The sequence below is a fragment of the Rhipicephalus microplus genome, chromosome X, assembly GCF_043290135.1.
Source record: "Rhipicephalus microplus isolate Deutch F79 chromosome X, USDA_Rmic, whole genome shotgun sequence".
Classification (NCBI taxonomy): Eukaryota; Metazoa; Arthropoda; class Arachnida; order Ixodida; family Ixodidae; genus Rhipicephalus; species Rhipicephalus microplus.
Window position 1 is genome coordinate 279,802,880 of NC_134710.1, and position 24,168 is coordinate 279,827,047.

Genomic DNA, 24,168 nt, shown 5'->3' on the forward strand with positions numbered 1-24,168 from the left:
CTGGTTATGATGACAAAGTTTTAAAGATAATTTGTGAGCTACGCGAATGAAAAAAACAGAGTCGAAGTGTGAACCACGGAAACTTGGGCAAGTTGGTAGGACGTAACTGAAAATTGAGCGACTTTTTATGTTCTTATTTTCTGCTTTCGTAGTTACGCCGTCACGACTTCTAGGTAGCGCTGTTCATCTATTCAGAAAGAAAGGAGTGAGTGCTTTTTCAACACCAAAGTGATTTACGACGTTATTTACCAATATCATTTCACTGACGTATTTCCGTCACGAATATGACGTATAAAATGTAAACGAATAGATGACAAAAATGAGAAGAGGAGGTTCTGTCAGCCGGAATGAAACCCACCATTCCTCGCTTCGTTGCGCGTGGCGCTAAATGACTCGGCCATAAACCGTACGTTCGTCAGCATACTAACGGTGAGCTATTTATATACACCATTTACTGCTGGCGTATATATACAAAGAGCTTCGAAGCACAGGTTTCAGTTTCAGCTTAGCTTCACTTAAACTGAAACACGCACTTCGGAGCTCTTCGAGTGTTTTCCTAATACCCAGTGAGATGACGCGAAGTACACGAAGGGTGCCATGCTCATTGCGATGCGAGCGTGAGAATTTACTTTTGCCTACTGGGCGCCGCCACTCGTGTGCGGGCTTCTATCTCGTGAGGGGCTGTATTGCATGTCTGGTACACTGACGGCAAAGCTTGCGTGAAATTACAGAGCGCACGAAGGTAATCTCGCTGGCTACAGCAGCAGCATTTGCGAAATGATCACGCTGCATAAACACGAAAGGGCACAGCTGAAACCGCTATTACCGTTATTAGTTGGCGCTTGTCCTGTACATACTTGTACGTTCGTTTGATGCGTCGGTCTCTGTGTTTGAGCAAAGCGCTTCAAGTGTTGAGTGGTGAAGATTGTTAATTTGCACTAGTCCTGCCTTTGTTCTTTTTGTGCGTCCTGTGCGCTCAAGCAGACCATTGAAAGGTTCGATCCACCTGTTCTTTGCGTGACATTCCAATATGTTGCTCTCGCATTCACTGATTCACCTTTGTGGTAAAACTGCCTTTTCATCCAACCTTCGAATGCGCAGAAACTTAGCATTTATTACTCATACACAATCTGCTCTGGACTCAGAATTCTGTTTCTATCATATGAGTTTTTATGAGTGATGTGAAATCTACTCACCTCTTTAAGAAGAGCGTCCTTGACAGACTGCACCCAGAAAGCATGTGCGGACTCCAACCAACCATGCACCAGAATGAACAGCGGTTTCGCTCGGCTGAACTCCACCAATTCCTTATAATTTCCTTTTGGCCTCAGCTGGAAAATTGTTGGATAGTACCGTTTATTTCTTGTGTAGAGGTAAAATTGAGGCTTGAGAAAGTTTGGGTCACTTGGCAAATCAGATGGAAGCGTCAGTCGGTCACGCAGAGAGAAGCAGCCAACATCGGCGTAGCAAATTTCACCCTTTGCTGTTCTTTCCTTAGAAGAAAACAAAAATTAAGGAACGATCAATAACAAAGAAACGGCAATCAAATTTAGATTTTCTTCCACGAGGTATATGATACGACAGTTCTGCGAGAACACTCAAAGGCACCTTTTTTTCTTAAGAGCCACAGAAGTACCGCATAAACACGTGGCCGAAATTAGCAAAAAACAGCGAAAGAATGCCCCATTAAGCTCCACAGAACTTTCCGGGAGAACGAAACCGGTTGCGCGGTATGATAAAAGCATCTGATAATACAGATTCACCAGACTTTACTCGGCGTTACTTTTGTTGTGAATCGAACATCAGGATTAAAAGACTGCCGCTTTGGAAAACCAATTCTATCCACCATTTCTGTTCATGTACAGCGTGCGTATACACTTATATCATCCTAAAGCACATGCAGCTAGCGAAAAGCCAGACCCTCTGCTCGGATGCCTGCAGATTGAACTATATGTTCCTTCATATGCAAAACATAGGACGTACAGACAAGATCACTCAATCATTCTATTGAAAAAGCACTTGAGTGCATATTTAGGCGCTACGTGAACGACGTCTCTACTTGTCATATCTGAATTGTAAAATCCCACTTCTCAGTGAGCGCGATGCAGACCTCTTCCAGAGAAAGTATTCAATGAATTTAACAGCCATTCAGTTGAAGAATACCTTGGTCCAGCAAGACGCTGCTATTATTGTCAGAGGTTCAGACATTTGGCGAAAAACTGCCGAGGAATCAGGTGCAGCAAAATATCTGCCGAAGACTATCATCTCAATGACTGCAAATCGATAACACAACCTAAGTGTGCCAATTGCGAGGGGCCCCATGCTACTTCGTTCTATTGATGACAGCAGAACAAGGCGGCTTCTCTTCAATATCAACAGGGCATAATATACGCTCGCACGCAACAGCATGACGCGCCTGAGCACCATGAACACCATGAACCATGCATGGCCTCCTCGACCGCAAGGAGCTAAACGCCAGGACCCCGTAATGACGTACGCGCAAGCTGCAAGGGGACAACGAATGCAAGAGAAAAGTGCAGGTACATCAACAAGCCAGCAACAAGCTCGACAAGAGCCTCAGGAGAAACCTCAAGAGAAAAGTACCCATGTGGTTAACATCCGAGAAAGCACGAGCACATCGCACCCAGTAAGTGTAACTCAACCAGAAAACGCTTCTGTATCTATAGCTCGATCATCTTGTCATACCAATGTTGTTATCGGCTTTAAATACCTTACTAGCCGCGATTCATCAAGCTAACAACCTTCCTGAGGTCAAATCCATCTTGTCGATTCAACAGGTAGTGTTAAAATTAGCCACAACAGTCACTGCGCAGGCAAGACATGAATAATTGTTATCAAAATTCCGTGACCTACCAGTAGAATGCGAATAGTATTCGCCCTAAGTGTGCAGACTTTAGAAACTTTGTGGCTCAGAGCTCCTTTCTAGTGTTATGTATTACACAGGACGGGGTAGACACTACCTTTAGGTTAGCGAACTACGTTGTATATATATGTCCTCTAGATCTACAGGACCAACTACAGCAATGATATGTGTGAGAAAAGATCTGCCACCAGTACAGGTAAATGCTACATCATCGTATATCAAGAATATGTAGCATGTTAGGTTAGATTTCGTCGAGTAAATATAATAATAGTCAGCGTTTATCTATAGCCTTCCACAAATACTTCGCTTTCTACATTCACAGCGCCTTTTCAGACGTACACAAAAGCTGTGATATATTGCGGAGATTTTAATGCTCACAATGTCATGCGGGGAAGTGCCTACTGCGATCGTCGCGGAGAAGACCTACAAAAAGCAATTCAGGATAGTTCATTGTGCTTCTTAAATGACGGTACAGTGACGTTCTTACGGGGTTTCCATTACTAGAGTTGCTTAGACCTGTCGCTCTGCTCACATGATATTGCATCTGGGGCTTCATGGCGAACAGACATTGAAAGAAGGGGTAGGGATCATTTACCAATCCTAATGAATGGATGGATAGATGAACTTTATCGGGTCCTTCGGAACGTGCTATAGCACGTTGCGGGCTGCACCCACGTCGGAAAAGAAAGACCAAGTCTCTCTGCTGCACCGCAAGCCCGGTAGACTTACCATAGCTGTTGTTCAAGTCCGGAGCTTGAAATAGTACCCTTCCACTTGGTGGGCGTGATGACTTCCCGACAGCGCAACGCGGGGCACCGCCAGAGCATATGTTCCAAGGTAGGTATATCGCGACAATAGGAACATGTATTAGTTGGCGGTATTTCGGGATAAATTTTGTTCAATAGCGCGGGATTAGGGTACGCCCCGACCAGAAGAAACCTGAGTGTCAGAGCCTGAGATCTGCTTAGCTTCCTGTGTGGTGGACGGTATTGTCTCCGCGTTAACTAACAATGGTTTGTCAATTCATTATACGAGATGGGAGGGCTGCGGTTCTCCAAGACATCAGCGCCGCAACTCCCGATAGCTACGCGGTTAACTAGTCCTGGCGCAGCTATGTAGAATGACTCATTGAGATTGGGCGGGGCTCCCTTAATGCGTTCTATATGAGCTGGAAATCAAACGAGTGTATCTGACTTGATGTCTTTGTCCCGAAAAATTTGCAAAGCTAGTTCCAATATTGTTTCCTTGGAAAATGCTTGGACTACTGAGCTTGAGTCGCTGTAAATTGTGAAGCTCCTGTTATCCAGCAAGGCCAACGCAATCTCCACTTGCTCTGCTATTTCAGCCACCGTCGTCCGGACCGTTGTCAAGATGGTGATACTACCCTCGTGGTTGATGCTCACTGCCGCATACGCCTTTCCCTCGAGATATTGGGCCGCATCGACGAAGGAGCAGTCCTCGGCATGTCTTGAGCCCTTTGTAGTAGAGCCTTTGTCCTGGCCCGTCTTCTACCCTCGTTATGCTCGGGGTGTACGTTTCGCAGGATGGGGACAACGGTGATTTGTTCTGGTTGTTGACGAGGAACGCAGCAAAATTGAGACTTGATATCCATCAGTGGAATTCTTAGCTCCCGCAGGATGTTTCTACCGGATTGCGTGGTGGACAGCTCGGCAAATGGCACCCTCTCCTGTGCCTCTGCGATTTCTTCCAGCGTGTTGTGCATGCTGAGACGAAACAGTGTATCCGTGCTTGTGTACATGGGAAGACAGAGAGCGTTCTTGGTAGCCTTTCTGATTAACGTATTGAGCTTATCACGCTCCGACCTTTGCCAGTTGTGCACGACTGCAACGTAGGTGAAATGACACATCACAAAGGAGTGCACCAACATTACGAGGTTATCTTCTGCAAGATCATGTTGACTGTTGGCAACCCTTCTTATTATTCTGATGGCATTGTCAGTTTTTCTGTCAAGACTCGTGACCCTCAGGTTATCGGAGCCGTTCGACTTGACGGCCATACCTAGAACCCACAGGGAGCTCACCCTGGGGATAAGCTGCCCTCACGTGTCTTAAGAGTGATGTCAGTATCCTCCAATGGCTTCCACCCTCTTGGTTTGGGGCTCCTGCGCTTGGGCCTGTACAGAAGCAGTTCCAATTTCTGCGGCAAGCACAGAAGACCGGTCGGTTTAAGGTAGTTTTCTGTGAATTCAATAGCTACCTGTATCACAGCGTCTATTTGTCCATCACTGGCATCGGTACACCATATGGTGATGTCGTGAGCATAGACGGTATGATTAATGCCATCGAGTTTGGAGAGACTTAGAGACAGACTGATCACGACGAGGTTAAAGAGGGTGGGGGATAATACTGAGCCTTGTGGCGTTCCTCTGAAGCCAAGCTTTACTGGATTCAAAACAAGATGGCCCATCGAAGGTATAGCCTCTCTGTCAGCCAGGAATGATTTTATGTAGTCGTGGAAGCGCTTGCCAAGACCAAGGCTTGAGATCTGACTCAGCGCGAACTGGTGCCGAACATTGTCAAATGCCCTCTCCAAGTCCAGTCCCGTTATGGCTCTTATGTCCTATGTGTTCGTATCAATAACTTGAAATTTGATTAGCTTCATGACCTCTTGCGTTGAGAGGCCCGCCCTAAAGCCTATCATGTGTTGGGGATAAATGTCGTGTTCCTCAAGGTATCGGGTAACCCTGTTAAGGATAGCATGTTCAGCCACCTTACCTGCGCATGATGTCAGGGAGATGGGCCAGAGGTTGTCGAGGCTGGAAGGTCTGCCCGGTTTGGGGATGAGGATGGTGGTGGCCATGCTTCACATCTCTGGGACACTGTCACTCTTCCACACCTGGTTGACGACACCGTCAGCTACTCCACCGACCTTTCATCCAGGTTTTTAAAGCCTTGTTGGTGTTCTTACCAGGACTGGGGGATGACCTGCCGTTTAAGTCATGCAATGCCTGATTAATCTCCTCCCTTTAAAATTCTGCGTCCAGTTCTGGGTTAGCACCCGCTCGGTGAATGGAAGCTGGAGGTGGTGGAACGGAAGCGATTGGCAAGTACTTCTGAATCAGTTCTGCCGGTACCTGAGTGTCCGAGGATTCTTGCCTAGCTGCATGAAGTGTGTGAGTCAGCGTGCACATCTGGTTCAATTTAGAGTTGGTGTCATCCAACAGATGCTACAGGAGGTTCCAAGGGGGTGCCCTGCGCATCTTCTCGTCTACCGAATTGCAAATATAGTCCCATTGTTGTTTAGAAAGGACGTTACAGTGTTCCTTAATGCTTCTGTTCACCTCAGCAATCTTCTTGCGAAGCCTGCGATTGAGGCGCAGCCCTTTCCTCCTCACCAGGAGGGACTGTTTGACTTCCAGAAGATGAGCCAGTCTGCTGTCCATCTTTTATACAGGCAGGCACGTGGTGACTTCCTTAGTGGTAGCCAGGATGTCGTCTATTATCTGCGCCGTCCAGTGTTCCAGTTCAAGTTTCCCCTCATCGTCAGATCGTTCCTCCCTTACTTTGTGGAACAAGTCCCAGTCGGTCACCCTGAACTTACGTGGTCTTGTCTGGCCAATTTGTAGAATAGTAGTGAGGAGTTAATGGTCGCTGCCAAAGTCTACGCTGAGGTTTGACCACTTGACCTCCACTACGTTCCGGACGAAGGTGAGGTCTGGTGTCATGTGCCTTAGTGGACGAAGTACCACATCTTGTTGGAAACGCAGGGTCTGTTACGATACTAGGTCCTGGTTCAACGCCTCCCTCCACAGCCCCCCCCCCCTCTTACGAGTGCGCGTACGGATAGCCCCAAGCATGATAGTTTGAAATAACGTCACCCTCTGTAATCAGGGAGAAGCCTCTGGACAACTGTACGGCCTTGCATAAAAGAGCCTACCTATCCGAATACAGCAACCAATACTACGCTTTTCTAAACATAGGTCCTCAGCAAAGATAACTGACTAGCGAGCATTTCGTTATCATATGTCACACAAAGCTGATACTGTTACTGACACTGACAGCTTAGTATCACTCATAGAAAACAAATTAAACCAGTGTTTCAAGTTCAATAAATTCTTGAAGGTTACGCTGGAGTAGACACTGAATATGAATAACTTAGGGCCATTCGCCGCAGAGCTGAAAAAAAATGCAGACGCACGGGTCTACTTGAAGATTACCGTGACTGTCTAAAAACGCATGACCGCATGAGCCGACAACTGGATAGACTAGGCACAAAGCGCTCGCGGGAAATCTGCACTTTGCTAACGCCACTTACACCCGAGTCAAAGTTATGAAGTTTTCTACGCTCTTCAAAGTGGGACAGTAACACATCAACAACCATTTAGGGCCTTACCTTTAGTGAAGAATGTGCCGAAAGCGACCGTTGCGGACGAATTTTGTGAGGATGTTACACGATTAAGTGCAGCCATACACACGCCTGATTACATTAAGTCTGTTGGGGATATTCAAATATTGATTACTTTGTCACTTAATAGATATCATGCTGACCTATGTCATCCGTTTTCATTGGAGGAAATAAATAACGCACTAGCAGCGTGCTGACAAAGAACAGGAGCTGGTTCTGATAGGATAACATATGTGGCATTAAAAACCTGGGCCCTGTGGCCACAAATACTTTTTTGAAGATATTTAATGATGCATGGAAAACAGAGTGCCTTCCGTCCTCCGGAAAAGTTGCAGGAGTGGTCCCGATTTTCAAACCCGGCAAAACACCTGTAACCATAGATTCTTTCCGTCCTATCAGCCTGATTAGCTGTCTTTGTAAACTTATGGAAAAGATGATGAACTCTAGACTTCAGTGGTAAATGGAATGTACGAAAGTGCTTCCAGAAAATATGGCAGGCTTACATAAGCGCTGCTGCAGCATGTATGCCATTCTAGACATGGTAGCTTATGTAGATCATGAGAGGAGCTGTCGCAGAGTCGTCGTTGCAGTATTTCTAGGTATAAAACGAGCATAAGACACAACCAGCTACGCTCATGTACTACACGGTTTATTTCAGTTGGGAATGGCTGGAAGAACACTAAGATGAAATGCAGAATTCCTAAGAGACAGCAAAGTTTTCATTGACACAGCTGACGGCAAAAGTAAAGATCATGAAGTTAGTCAAGAAGGTCAACAGGGTAGCGTACTAAGCCCATTATTATTTATTTGCGTTATGGATGAATTATCTCATATCTTACCTATTAGTTGGAAATACTCTCTATATACAGACAATCTGTGCATTTGGGCGCCAGACACGAGTATTCAAGCGGTTCAGCAAAAACTCTAAGATGGCCTGACAATAATTAATGACTTTTTAAGAGCAGAGGCATGATTATTTCTTCTCATGAGAAAACAGCTGTACTTCCATTCACAAGAAAATGCAAGAAAATAACCCCTAAAAACAAATTTTTAGGGGTTATTTTAAACAGACGTCTGTCTTGGGCTTCACAGATAAAACCATTAGAGGAAAAAGTCAACTCCCTAACCAATATAATACGTCGACTGACGGGAGTGAGATCGGGTAGTTCATGTTCTTCTTTATTGCGTGTACAATCAGCAATCTTTCGACAAAGAATAGCTTACTCTGCCCTGGTTTAACATTAGATATCCCGTAACTTAGAGGAGAAGATCCAAAGACTGTTGGCCAGAAGCCCTCGAATATGTCTTGGTATACCCCGAGCGTCTGCCAGTGCTTTGGTAAATGCGGAGTCTCGTCAACCCACTATCCATGCTATGAGATTTACAAAAACCTATCGCGATTATTTTCGGTTGGCAACTCAACACGCTAATCATGCCCCATACTGAGCTATTCGGGAGAGATCAGCTGCAAGAATGCATAAAATTATGCTATATTGCAAGATTTTACTGACTACGCACCAATACTGGCCTCCATGTGCATCCCACCCACCATAGCGACTCCCTATCCCAGATATTACAACTTCGATCCCGGAATTACCTCTTAAGAATAATATGCCTATAATTGTAATAAAGCAATTAACTTTAACACATCTTTATACCAATTATGAATACTATATTCACAGGTACACCGGCGGATAACGTGTGAATCAATGGTCTACGTTGGCGTTTTTTGTACCTGCATACTAAGCCAAAAAAAAAGCTTTTAAGCTAAACCATCCTCCGCAATGGCAGAGCTTTATGTAATACTCCCTGCTTTACGCTTTATATGTTGACAGTCAAGTCTATTTCGATGGATGTTTATAAGTGACTCATAGTCCTCATTGGTTTCTTTAAAAGGAGTCAGCTTGGCGACAAAGCTAGTAAGCTCGCATAATAAATACGAAAGACGTACGCTGTAGCAAAAGATTTACACCACGCCATAATGTTCGAGTCGGTGCCAAGCCACTGTGAAATCACAAGAAATAACATAGCTGATCACATTGCACGTGAAGCACATTAGGAAAATAATATATCACTGCTACCTCTATTGATGAACGATGCACGATGCCTAATAAATAAGCAGAGCCGTCAACTGTCTATGGGAAAGTTGTTCGAAAATGGTGCGCAAAACTATTAGTTAGACAACATTGATCCTGGTATAGCATATAATATTTCGTTAAAGGTTAGCCGATCGGTAGAAACAGTCATCCATAGGGTTCGACTTGATACAACATACACAAAGGCCTTCCTTTATAGAAGAAGGAAAGCTAGTATTCCTACCTGCTCATGTGGAGAAGCTCAAGAATATGTGGAGCACATTCTTCTACATTGTAAATATTATGACGTACCTCACAAGAACCTTTTACAAAAACTAAATTCTTTAGTTAAGCGACCTTTATAAATTGCAAAAATCTTGGGTTCGTGGCTAAAATAAAAGCTACAAGCTACTGCAGCGCGTGTAGTCGTTCACTTTCTGGAGGAATCAGAAATAGCTCAAAACTACTCAACGACAAAAAAGTATTATCGCCACTGTTAGCCGATTTGTTTCAAAACAATATTTTCGGGTTTCACTACGATATTTTTGGGAAAACCTTTTTGAATACAGCTGAGTACTTAAGCGACAAGATCACCTTAGACATTTTATTGAACCTTCATGTTTTGTGTGATCACTTAAGTTGGCGTGATTACTTCTATTTTTACAAACTCTGTGTAGTGTGGACACATTTCTATGTAGTATGAGCACTCAGTATTGAAAAGCGTGGACTCATTGCGTAAGCGTTGCGCTATGTAATTGTGTATAGCCTTGTGTTTGCTACAAAATATGCGATGTCAACTTTTGTGTAAGAGAAGAGGAATAGCCGACGCAACGCATTGGCACCAACCTCTTCTTATTTACATTTATTAAAAAAAAGGCGTCTCTAGATATGGTGCAGCCATTCTTGCACTCCCAATCTTACTTGAGTTTTCTTACAAATAAGTGCTTACACCTAGCTCACGCTCTTCAACGCCAGCAATCTTCAAACGCCAGCATCACATCACTGCGCCAACGTAGCACGCACTTTAAAAAATAAAGGTTGATCTCTCCGTCATAAGTATCGGTATAGCAACAACAGTGAACCATTTCCTGACATCAGCAGTTAATTTTTTATAGCACAATTATTTTCGGGTGCTTCTAGAATGTGTAGTGCTGTTTTACTAATAATAATGATAGCGTCTACGGTTTAATATCTTAATAACAGGATATTATATGGAGAGATGCTGTAGTGGAGGGCTCCGTAAATTTCTAGCACCTGAAGTTCCTTAACGTGCACCTAAATTCACGTACATGGGCTTCAAGCATTCTCGCCTCAATTGGAAATGCACCCGCTGTGGAAAGATTCTATCCCGCGATCTTCAGGTTAGCAGTCGAGTGCCAAAGCCACTAGACCACTATGGTGGGGATCTATGGGCGTTTGCAGCTATAGCACCTTTTGATTACCATTAGTCCACGTTAAGGCTTAGTGGCACATTTGCGTCCGGACAACTAACTTCCATGATCATGACTGAACCCTTGTGGTAGCTTAATCAGTTAACGTATACATTGGACCCAACATATGGTCAATCCCGCGTAAAGAGGACACCAACAAGCTCATAATAAACTCTAGTACTGGATTTGGACTCATTCAAAGCGTCGTGATTTTACCAGAGTAAGGGTAAGGTAGGGTCTTGTTGGTAGAGAACTCGGCACCCATAGTTGTGGACTGCGATGTTATGTGTGAACGGAGTCGATGAAGTTCTTTCTTTGTCAACTATTTGTGTGGGTTTTGCCTACACTACTTCTACGACGAAAATGACGTCAGTGAAGTTGAGGTTGACCTCGGCATATGTCACTTCCATTTTATAAAAGAAACTGTAGTTCCAAATACGGGCACTGCTGGAGCAACGACGAAGACGACGTTTGTTGTTGCCGAGGTTCGTGCTGCTTCTGTCGAAACAACTGGCTGCTGTCTCGTTGCAGTCCGGCACATTAAACAGTTGCCTTACCTGGGCGTCTCAAAGTATTTTTACAAAACAATTATTACAAGATGCTGCAGGGGCGCCTCCAGACCCCACCGCCACCAAAAAGGCATGCACGAGAACAGCCAGTGCACTTCGAATTTAGTGCTCGGGCAAACTCTAGAACAATCGAGAAGCTGAGACAATGCATTGTCGAAGGGAGGTCACTTACGTAGACGCTTCCTCGGTTGACAGATGAACGTATGAAAAGGTACTCGTTTCTTTTCCAAGCATTGGCTGTACTATACGCATGGGTGAGTCATGCCGAAGAATTTTAATCCCGGGTGCAACATAATATAGGCGTGAGGAGACATCACAAATGGAGTCGTTTCAGTCTGTGTATGAGGAACTGCAGAGTTATGACGTAGTGCCATCAGCGCGTCGTTCCAGCAAGAAGTTTTGTAAGGTGACGATGCACGATCACTACAGTAATGTTTTGAAGTGAGAAAAATCTCTGAGACAGTGACGCTGAATAATACGTGTAATCCACCACTATCAAAGGGAAATTGCGGAACAGTTGTACACAGTCTACTAGACCCTATATGAGTGTGTGTTTCTGAAAGGGTAGTACTAGAGCCTATATGAGTGCGTTTTTTCGGCATGATATAACAGTTTTGGGATGTTAAACCCCAGCAATCAATAATTGCCTGGCCAAGTGTCATGTACGTGAGACGTTGGTACTGCCTCAATAAAGAATAAACTACTTGTCTGTGTTGTCAATTCTTGGCTCTGACTCGGTCTTTGATTCTCAACCGAGATATGCTGGCGTGCTAAATGGACAACCCTTAAATTGCCCGTGCCTTCATGGTTCATATCGGGGGGCCGATACATCAATCCTTGGTATCTACCCGGTGACTTCGTCCCATCATAGATTGTGACAGGGTCAAAATAGGTCACCTTCAGGCTTTTCACCCACTCTCACAGCCAAATGTGACTCGATTCAATGAACCGCTATTCTTCTTACTCACCTAAAACTTCCAATGGGCTATGTGACAGTAAATTGTTATATAAATTGCTACGACTACTCGTATAAGCCACATTTTTACGAGAATAGTGAACTCGCCTTATTATTTCACAAATATTATAAGGAATCCACTTCTAAGAATAAGATACCCTAGGCAATTTAAAACACAAGATGGTAGTTCTCACTGGCCATCGACACGTTTATTTCACAGAAGTTAGCAGTCGATATACACGCAAAGCCAGAACCCACTAAACTTGTGGTATTATATGGGAACAATTTCCTTACGCACTGAAGGAACTTCTGGCATTTATCTGCGTATCAATTCATCAATCTATAGAGCCCCCTACGTCTGAGTTCTATCGTGATTATCCCCTTAACTTGGGGTGAGCCAAAGTTAGTATAAAAGTTTAAGATGATTTTGTGAATATGACCTGCTGGACGTGACATCAATAATGCCCCGATTTCGTCACGTACGTCATCAAACACCTTTCGCCAGACAGTGACACATACCCACAGGCGGGTATGTGCCACTGGTATGCGGATATGCGGCACAGGTGATTGTCAGCTTGTATGTACCCAGTAACGGCGACAAAAGGCATTAGTAATTTAAACGCGAAAATGCTATGAAAGAAACCGACATCGGCGGCGTTGACGAGATAAACATAAGGGTCCTAGAAAGAATCGAACCCAAACATTCTGCGTGGCAATGAAGCTTTCCACCAAAGAGTCATGCCACGTCTCGGTACTGCTTCGGAAAAATACACAATTTAGGTGCAACGTTGGCGAAACGTCAATTGTGGTTGTAATGGTGGCGGTTTAAATTTATAAACATAACATATGTACTCTTATGTTACAGCTGTCTCTTCGGGTAAACGTCACTGGTAGTGACGTTTACCCGAAGTTAACCAGTTTACCATAAGTTAACATCAGTGCCATTCACTGATGTTAACTTATGTAGCAGTGTCCAGGGCTACCATCCTCGCGAGTACAAGCGTTACGTATCAGGTTACCACTTCTCGTGTTGCTGTTGGCATCGTTGCGCAAGTGTAAACAACTGGCTGCATACAACATGTGCGATTGTTGAACATATGTGGGTGCGCACAACAATTTTGTATATATTTTGCGTCACTTCGTAACGTGTCGCTATATAACAAGAGCACGGTCACGTTCCCCTTGCATGTTTCGCATAACTTCGATTCCCAAGGTACGTGGTATCTGCCAAAGGTTTCTTACCAATAACACTCATTGGAACATATATATATATATATATATATATATATATATATATATATATATATATATATATATATATATATATATATATATATATATATATATATCTTCATTGTTGACCCACGCTTTTTTATGGTGCAATTTTTCATCTAGCAGGCTTATGAAAGGCAAGAGCCCTCTATTTCTACTCCTTAATGATGATAAATTTAGCGTCCCAAAACCACCATGTGGTGATGAGAGGCGCCATAGTGGAGAGCTTTAGAAATTTTGACCACCTGGGTTTCCATAACGTGCACCCAAATCTGAGCACATGGACCTATATATATATATACAGAATTTCCGCCTTCATCGAAAAAGCAGCCGCCGCAGCCGGAATTTGAATCAGCGACCTGCGGGTCAACAGCCGAGCACCTTAGTCACTAGACCACCGTGGTGGGGCGTGGGTTGGAAATAAATATTGTAGAATTTTCAGGAAGAACGCGGGAGTCAATTACTCGCAGAGGTATTTATTCTTTTTTCAATTTTAGGGCTCGTTTGGCAAGTGATGAACGTTACCTAATTAGCGATTCGTTTTACTGACTTAGTTTTCGGCAGTTGACCAACATACCAAGCAACCTAAGCTGTAAAGGTACGCTAAGCTGCCTTGTCGGCTCGTTGGTGTGGGTGTATAATTCTCGCTTAGGGTGCGAGAGCTCCCGGGTTCAATTCCTGGACGAGCCCAGTTTTTTTTTATGTCGGAAGGGTAAGTTGTGGCTATTGCTTCGTATTGATTGTACTTTTATTTTGTGAAGTTTCCTCTCTAACCCCCCCAGTATATTAGACAACTTCCATGTGCTGTCTAGTGTAGCCGGCTCGTTGGTCTGACAAGCCAGACCAACGAGCCATCAACACTAAAGAAAGCATGAATGGGCTCGTCGGGTTGAAAAATCGAGGAGCCACTTCTTTGATATACGAGGCTGATATGTTTTCATTGAATGTGCAGGCGAAAGTATGGAAGGGTTTTTTTTTTGCTCTATCGTTTGCTTTGTCATCTGCTTGACAAGGCGATAAAGAAAGAAGGGAAATTGCCAGTGCCAGAAAATGTTGTCATTAAGGTGTTATTTCAATAAACATGATGTGTTAGCTTGATCAAGAAGCACAGCTTATTGCGGGCTATGGCATAATTACACACAGCATGCTATAATTTGCACATTTCCACGAGAACAATACTCAGGCGTGCATATAGCCGCAGCAGTGCACTTTAGAAGCTCTATTCTCCATGATTGATTGACTGCTCTATTGCTGCTTCGTACCTGGCCATCTACACAAGTCGGCACCGTATGCAGGTAGACCAAATGAAAATAGCGAAGCTTTCCCTCGCCTTTCGGATCGAGCCGTATGTCACAATGTTGCATCGCTGCATCGCTGAGAGAAAACTGGCAAGTCATCACCTCGTCAACATTTTCGCTTAAGGCGCAGCATACTGGTGAATCGAAAATACCTAAATTTACTTCAGTTTACGGCTCAAGGGAATTCAGCTTCTGCATCGTTGCTACGTGTAGAGTGCGCATTGCCTCTGGGGTTATTTGGCCATATGTGGGCAAGCTGAGGCTACCTACTGTCATCCACCATTATTTCTTGTCCATGCCATGCCCTTCAGGTCGTGACGTTCACGCAGCGCCTGTAAGCACTCGCACTGACAATCAACGTCATTTTGAATTTGTAACGTGGTGTAATCCTGACAATTCACCCGAGAAAATGCAAGAAAAGTAGTGAACCCAACAGTCCTGACCGAGTAAAACAGAAGATTCTAGGCAAAACACGCTACTGAGAAATTGTCTTAGCGTAATCACTACTTGGATATGACAACGTTAGCCACCATCGATCAAAACAACAGAGATTAGCCTATAGTTTAATTATTTGTTGCGGCAACTGTAGCAACCTGATGTTTTTCGTGCTGAGACAGCTTGGAACATTCACTTGTTGCAGCAGCTGTATGCTACTGCTATCCTCGTACCCCACCCCATACGATCCCGTTACTTGCTGCAGCATTGCTATGGTCCTGATTTTCTCTCCAGCAATAAGGCATGGCGATTTTTACCTACGCAAGAGCGCATATATTATGGTGGCCTGTAACGAGTCATCTTATGAGTGGACGCATGTATCGTTTTCCGCAAGAAGTTTTAATACTTGTACGCAGAAAAATACGGCAGCTAGAAGCGTAAAATAATTTCGAGCCAACGCTTTCTGCATGCTTCGTCTAATGAGTGCATGAAATCCGTCACTGCTGAAATCATAGTGCGCTCACTTCAAACAAATTTATTTCGAGGAAAAGCGCCTATTCTATAACACTTGTTGCAAACGTTTGGAATACATATAAATAAATAAATAAATAAATAAATAACCAAGTTAACAAATCAATAAATAAATCCGATACATCTACACAATTCGTACGTCATGGCGGATACTTGGAGTATTGCTACATGCATAGTGAAATCCTCTTGAGCAAAGCGCGTGTGCGCCAGACGGAGAGGAGCTGGATCTCTCTCTCTTTGTTCGGGCTCTGAGTTGAACCGGTCAATATATATATATTGTAACCGCTGCTGTAGATATATCGAGTAAAGAGGCTGCACACCTCAGTATATCGACTCGTCATTCACGTAACAATATATTCTGCAGAATAAAAAGGGAAGAGTGCCAGCTACCTAAACGACACTGCATTCTACGACACTAAAAAAATAAATAATGAAGATAATGAGAGAGTAGCTGGACAACGATAAAGATTGTCGTATTGTGACGAAGAAAAACTGAAATGAAATCAGTATAATGACTCGTCATTTACGTAACATTATGTTCTGCAAAAGAAAAGGGATGAACGCCAGCTACCTAAATGACACTGAATTCTATGTCACTGAAGAAAAGGAAGAAGACAATGAGAAAGTTGTAATGGAGACCGAAGTTAGTCGTGCGCGTCATCCAACGCGCATGAGCCATGCCGCCACTGCTTATCGCTAGCATCCTTATATACTCAGCTGCGTTGCTGAAAAACCACTTTTGCTCCTTGCTACTTGTCTGGCCTACATGGTGTCAGAAGCGGGCACGGCAGTTAGCCTCTGCCGTGCAGAACAGCGTTAACGAAGGCAATACGGGACGAGCGTCGCTCATAGTCAAGTCAGAGACAACAACCAGATCACACAGAAGTTCAATTACAACAATGAGTTCGACACTCGCACCACCCTCCAAGTCTCTCGACAACACTGGAGACGTTTACCATTACTGGAACTTCTAGAAAAGTAAGTTCAAACTTTTCGCAATAGCAACGAAGCTAAAGCTACAGCCGCAGCATGTTCAGGCCGCTATCTTTTCAATGATATTCGGCGAAAAGGCAAAGCATGTTTTTGAACCTTCCTGTTCGGGGACGAGGACCAGAATAACGATATGAAAGCCTTCACTCAGAAGCTCGCGCATCACTAGAAACCAATAACAAACTTCACCTTCAAAGCGTATCGGTTTGGTTACAGGAATGAGCGAGAAAGCGAGCCGTTTAACGAATGGCTCGCAGAGATCAGAGTTCTAGCAGCTCAGTGCGAATTCGGAAAGCTTCCATATAGGCATCCATGCAGTAGAATAATTCTTGGGATAGAAGACAAACTTCAGCTTAAGCTTATCCATGAAAATTCCTCCTATGCGAAAACAGTTGCCATTTGTCGTGCTAAGGAGCAGTGCAATGAACAGGTCACTAAAATTTGAGGCAGCACTTTTTTTGAACCTGAAAGAAGCATTAACGTAGTACAAGAAAAAAAAAACGCCCCTGCTTGAAATGCGGGTTACGCAACCACAAAGCTACAAAATATCTGGCGAGAAGGATTTGCAACAAGTATAACGGCCTGAACCACTTTGCAACTGTGGCCACATGCGGAGCCTGAAAACATGGGCAGAAGGCCGGCGCATGCAAGTGGAAATGGCCGATGACGAAGAATACTTTCTGCAGACGTTGGAAGCTCACGCGGTCATGAGCGAAGAGCCCTAGGTGGCACGTTGACTCAGTCGCGGAGAGCCTCGCACGGCGCAAACGTGTTTTTCCCCGTCCCCAGTCCTTTAATTTTGGCAGTTTTTGGTCAATCCTGTGGGTGTATTTATTTCTCGTCTAAACCTTGAATAGCACTCTGGAGTGCAGCCCTTTTTAGGGCTCCAAGGTTTAGCATGGGATTTCTCCATCCCTCCTATTTTCTTTGTTTATCATTGTTTACTTTATTTCTATGGCATCACTCTGGACGGTCCCTCAATCCCATCGCTGATGGCGGATGGCCTGCCTGAGGGCTTCCCGTCAGGTTATGCCCTCGACTTGGCAGAAAGAGCCAAGGCCTGTGACCTACTGCTCAAAACCGCGGCACAGGTCTTGCACACAGGAATGGCCAGCCGACCAAGCCCACCGCGTCCCTCACCTACCTCCAGTGCACGTACCAGGGCAGAGAGACTTAAGGCAGCCACGAGCCTGCTGTCCAAACCTCCGCAGCAGACCGCAAGAACGCTACTTCAAGGCTCCGGGCATGAAAGACGAAAAACTTCCTACCGAAAAAGCGCCCAGTAACAAGAAGGCAGACAGCACCGCCGCCATTTTAGGGACGCCCGCCATCCTGCAGAACTGGTCTCCGTGCCAGGAGACAGAAATTCAAGCCAGCAGCAGTAATGAGGATGGCTACCCAGAAAAGACAGAATGTGAGCTGTCTCTCTCCCCTCAGAAGAGCGACGCAGCCAGCAGTGATTCTTCCGCCATCACTGAAACGTCGTCCCCCACCTCCTCCTCGTCGTGGTCACACAACACGCCGGCCCCGTGTCCCAACACCTCTGTAGAAGAGGGCAGCCCGGAACAGAAGGAGCTGGGCTCCTCCTCCCCTTTGGTGACTGACGACACAGGGACACCTGGAAAGGCAGCCCTCACTACCCCACAAGCCGAGGGAGAAAAACAAGTTTTCCTCTCGGTCCCGACAACACCTCTTTCAAGACCGTCTACTCAGCTATACCGGTATGTAAACAAATCCAGCGCATCTCAAGAAACGCAGCCGCGCCCTCTTGCTCGTAACAGCTATGTGCTGGGGCCGCCCGAGGAACCATTTCCTTCACTGCCATCCATAGGTGCTCCAAACAACACCAAACTCTGCGAAGCACAGGTTCCTACTACCAACACACGGCAGAAGAGCCAGGAGGTACAGAAACCTGCGGTTTCAACCCAAAAATGTACCCCACCCTCTCAGCTGCCTGCGAGCCCTGGGTCCACTTCTCAGCTGGAGACCGTCCTCTACAGGCCGATCGCCAGGAAAAACTCCTTTAGGTCTGCGACACAAGAGGCAATCTCCGCACATTTAGCGGCAGTTGAGGGAGCACACCGCGTGCAAATTAACTACGGCCGCAATGTTATCGCGGACGTTGTTGCCACGGGAGCACCGCTCGCGCCCCTCCTCGCAGTTTCCGACATCTGCGAGATCTCCGTGCGTGCCAGGCAGGCGTCAACCAACACCTGCAGTGGAGTAATCCACAACATCGACCCAGTAGCCACGGAGGAGGAACTACGCGACAATATCGCATCGCAGCTCCCTGTACTGCAATGCACGCGATCCGGACGCAACGTCGTAATCATGTTCTCTGGATGGAAACCTCCACAGGACATCGAGCTTCAAAAACGGAAGAAAGTTCAAAGCAGTGAAGAGAAAACTTGGGATAGGCAAAAATCGGATGTATGCACTAAGGGACAAAGATGGCAAAATAACTACCAATATGGACAGGATAGTTAAAATGGCGGAGGAGTTTTACAGATATCTGTACAGTAGCCGGGACAACCACGACTTTAATACTATATAAACTAGCAGTAACCTAGACGACAGCCCAGCAGTATTGATAGAAGTCAGAAAAGCATTGGAGAGCATGCAAAGAGGCAAAGCTGCTGGTGAGAATCAGGTAACATCAGATCTGCTGAAAGATGGAGGACAGATTGTGTTAGGAAAACTAGCCACCCTGTTTACGATGTGTCTCCTGACGGGAAGAGTACCAGAGTCTTGGAAAAATGCTAACATCATCTAAATACATAAGAAAGGAGATAACAAGGACTTGAAGAATTACAGGCCGATCAGCTTTGTTTCCGTAGTATACAAGCTATTTACAGAGGTAATTGCTAACCGAGTAAAGAAAACATTGCAATTTAATCAACCAAAGGAACAAGCAGGATTTCGAACAGGCTGCTCAACAATCGACCACTTTCGTAATACCAATCAGGTAATAGAGAAATGCTCCAAATATAACCAACCACTATACATAGCATTCATAGAATACGAGAAGGCGTTTGATTCAGTAGAAATATCAGCCGTCATGCAGACACTGCGGAATCAGGGCGTCAATTAAGCATATATAAACATCCTGAAAGAAATATACAGGGGATCAACTGCTACCATAGTGCTTCATAAAGAAAGCAACAGAATACCAATCAAGAAGGTTGTGAGGCAGCAGGATACAATTTTCCTAATGCTATTTACCAAGCACTTACAGGAGGTTTTCAGAGGCCTAGAATGGCAACAGTTAGGGATAAGATTTAATGGAGATTACCTTAGTAACCTACGCTTCGCCGATGACACTGCATTGCTGAGTAACTCAGGGGACGAATTGCAACTCATGATTACGTAGTTGGACAAGGAGAGCAGAAAGGTGGGTGTTAAAATTCATCTGCAGAAAACGAAAGTAATGTACAACAACCTCGGAAGGGAGCAGCGCTTCGAGATAGGTAATAACGCACTTAAAGTTGTAAAAAACTATGTCTACTTAGGGCAGGTAATAATCTCGGAGCCGAACCACGAGATTGTAGTAACTAGAAGAATAACAATGGGGTGGAGCACATTTGGCAAGCGCTCTCAAATTATGACCGGTAGATAGCCACTATCCCTGAAAAGGAAGGTATATACTAACTGTATCTTGCCGGTACTTAGCTACGTAGCAGAAACCTGGACACTTACAAAGAGGGTTCAGCTTAAATTGAGGATGACGCAGCGAGCAATGGAAAGAAAATGGTAGGTGTAATTTTAAGAGACAAGAAGAGAGCAGAGTGGATTAGGGAAGAAACGGTGGTTAAGGATATCATAGTTGAAATCGAGAAGAAGAAATGGACATGGGCCGGGCCTGTAGCGCATAGAGAGGATAACCGCTGGTCATTAAGAGTAACTAACAGGATTCCCAGAGAGGGCAAGCGGGTTAGGGGAGACAGAAGGTTAGGTGGGCTGATGAGATTAATAAGTTTGCGGGTACAAATTGGCAGCAGCAAGCACACGACCAGGTTATCAGGCGGAACATAGGAGAGAGCTTTGTTCTGCAGTGGACGTAGTCAGGCTGATGTTGACTATAATGATGACTATGACACAAAAATATTCAAGAATTATCTTGTTGCTTTTGTTGCAACAGGAAATAGAGTGCTTTGGCGTAACGTTGTAGCCATTTGACACACTTACAAACTGTTCTTGATAGTTGGCGTCAGAAAGGATTAAAACAATTTTGGAGCTTCCGTGACGAGCCCCCGTCGAGCATGGATTGCTTCTCAGAAACTACAAGCTTGTCATTCGGCCAGCGAAACGCAGAGAACTTCTCAGCCTGTACCACGCTGCACGTTGTGGGGAAGATAAATTGAATAAGGCAAGAGGATGACAGGTGATGTATTGGCCCTAGCATTAATGCTAACATTTCAGATGAAACAAAGTCACGTGCTGTGTGCGACAAGTAAAAAAGGAAATGCAGGGCTACCCATGCTCAGCCACGAGCTACCAACGCTGCCATGGCAAGTTGTCACGGTGGATCATTTTCACCACAAAGGCAACGAGTACCTGATGGCACTCGACTCTTACTCTTTTTTCTTTGATGTTCACAAGCTTTGCGGTAATTAATGCTAGTGCACAAATCTTTGCGACACATGACATTCTAGCGAAACTGAGCAGTGACAATGGCCCACTTTTCAACAGTGCAGCTTTAAACGCTTTTACAAGAAAATTCAACATCAACCGCATCACTTCTAGTGCGTACAATTCTTGTGACAACGACTGAAGAGAAGGTGCAGTACAGGAAGCTAAACAACTGTTAAAGAATACCCATTTTCCACTTTTAAATATTACAGTGCCTTGTTGCATAGGCGGAATACTTCGAGGGACGAATGACTACCATCGCCACCTCAAAGGCTCATGGGACGCCACACCAGACGCCAACTTCCCGTCCTCAACTGTCACTTAAAGTCGAAGACGGTCCCCCCCCCCCCCCCCCCCATAACTGTTTGTCAGCGACTGCAAGAAATACGACATAACAGCGTTTCTACTACAACAGCATGACACGGAGTCAGCCAGACCTTCCTAGTGGGAACATATTGTACGTATATGCCACACACAGCAGAACGTGGACTCCCGCCATAGTGGTTGGTCCATCGTGGCCAACGCGGTCGTAACTGAGTAATACAATGAGTGGGTGCACCCCCCTGTTTGATCAGTGCTCTATGTTGGCAAGGCACAGGGACCAGCTTACCCGAGAAATCATCGAAGCCGAAAAAATTCACGTGCTAGGAGATAAGTACGTAAGCACTTCATCGGTTGCTTTATTATAGGCTGAACGTCATTACCTGGCTGGGATTTGAGGCAATAGAGGACTCGTTACACGTGCTTTGTTACTGATGTGTACAGATTAGGCTTGCTTTTTACCTTCATGCTCTGTAATCATCCTTTTTAGACGTAAATATTCTTGCCACTTTGTGAAATAAAGTGAGTTGGAAGTCAGCGCTCTTTCTGTCTACCCTGTCCTCTTTCATTTGTTCGCGCGCTGAAACAATCTTGCAAATATAACATCTTAGAGCCACAGTAGTCGCAGCGCCTGTGCGCGAGTCCCTTGCAGAAACCCAAGCAGCACCAACAGACGCAACTCGACACTTTCTTCGAAGAAGTGAGCGTACACGCCGAAAGCCGCAACGTTACCCACTGCCCGAATTTAACAAATAGCAAAGCTATTCATGTTTTCAAACAGAAAATTTCCTGTAACACTAGTTTTGTTTTCCTTTTTTGCTATCGTTTTTTTTCTGTTTCAAACAAGGGAAAATGTAATAGAGTGTGAAGCTTCGCTTGCTTGTCATCTATCGCGCATGCGCCACGCTTTCCACGACTTATCGCCAGCGTCCTCATTATACACTCAGCTACGTTTCTGAAATCAGTCTATTGACTCGTCATTCACGTAACATAATGTTCTGCTTTAGAAAAGCGAAGAACACCAGCTACCTAAATGACACTGCACTCTATGCCACTTAAGATAAAAAAAGAAGATAATGAGAGTCATTGCACAAACAGAAAGATTGTCTCATTGTGAGGAAGGACCGGTGAATAAATCAGTCTATTGACTCGTCGTTCACGTAACAATATTTGTTGCTAAAGATAAAGAATAGAGGTCAGCTACCTAATGTTATTGCATTCTATGGTACTAAAAAAATGAAAAAAGAAACGATGAGAAAATCTTTGGTCAAAGACAAAGAATGTCGTACTGTGAAGAAGCACCGGTGATGAAATTTTGGACAAAGCTAATCATTCTTTATTTCAGTGATAAGTTCGCATGTGATAAATGTTACCTGTTTAGGGTTTGGATTACAGTCTTCTGGTATGCGAACAAGATACCAAAAAAGTGAAACTGTACAACTGGCTCAACGTCAGTGTGGCTCGTTGGTCTATAGGGGTATGATTCTCGCTTTAGGTGCGATAGATCCCGGGTTCAAATCCTGGGCGAGTGCAAATTTATAGTCATTTTTTAGCAGTTAGCTATATGACGTGACGAACAATGCTTGTTCGTCTCAAATGCCAGTTTTACTTTTACCAGCAAATTGATTATACAGACCATTAATTCATGCATAGCCAAGAGAAAGCTGTCATAATCGTGACTGGCAAGCGCTCTGTTTACTCTCTTGTTCCTTTTCATCCTTTTCCTCTTTTTTTTTGCCCTCGAACCAGCCACACTGATTTTTACGGCGATTGATTCAATACCATGAGAACGGTTGAGGTACAATCCCTAAACTTGTCTCTTTAGATAAAAGTGCAAGAACTTGTTCCCGTCATAGTCTTCGTAAGGAAGCGATATGTAATAGGTGCTTATTTCCTCGGCATGAGAGGCTGATGGTATTGTACTCTTCAGAGTAATTTTGTAAGTGATATTTGGAAACCTTTTTTTGTAACCATTACATGAGATTGTATAAAAACATCGTCAATTTATCCATCCAATACATTTCGCTGGAAATGGACGCTTGTGTTCATGAGGTTCTAAATTTTCACTTTGCTCACTTCTATTTAGAGCCACATATTGCCAAATGCTATCCAGATGGCAAACCAGAGACTTGCAAATGTTTACCTTCACAGTCATTCACCTTTCTATTCATGTTTATTTCGTTCTGCATTCGGTGAGTTATTAGAAAGGTGTCACGAAGCTGTTGCTGTCTAGCTCGTGGGTGTGGGCGTATAGTTCGGGGTTTGGGTGCGATAAGTTCCAGGGTAAAATCCCAGACGAACCCGTACATTTTTATATATTTTTCACAAATTACGCTATTGTTTTCTAAAATTGGACTTTTTTAGGCAGTTCACTATACGGGAAGATTTATATCACTTGAACTCTTGCTTAAGAA

At 44.5% G+C, this 24,168-nt stretch overlaps 1 protein-coding gene across 4 annotated transcripts in view; it reads right to left on the reverse strand.

Annotated features, from left to right (window-relative positions):
- The window catches only part of LOC119168311 (endothelial lipase), a 75,939-nt gene that overhangs the window by 22,371 nt on the left and 29,400 nt on the right, over positions 1-24,168 (reverse strand). For 3 of the 4 annotated variants that reach the window (XM_075879230.1, XM_075879232.1, XM_075879231.1), the window contains one exon: positions 1,197-1,493. In XM_075879230.1, the coding sequence (XP_075735345.1) occupies positions 1,197-1,493 (297 nt within the window). The remainder of the gene's footprint in view (positions 1-1,196; positions 1,494-24,168) is intronic. The other variant, XM_075879233.1, reaches the window with a different exon arrangement.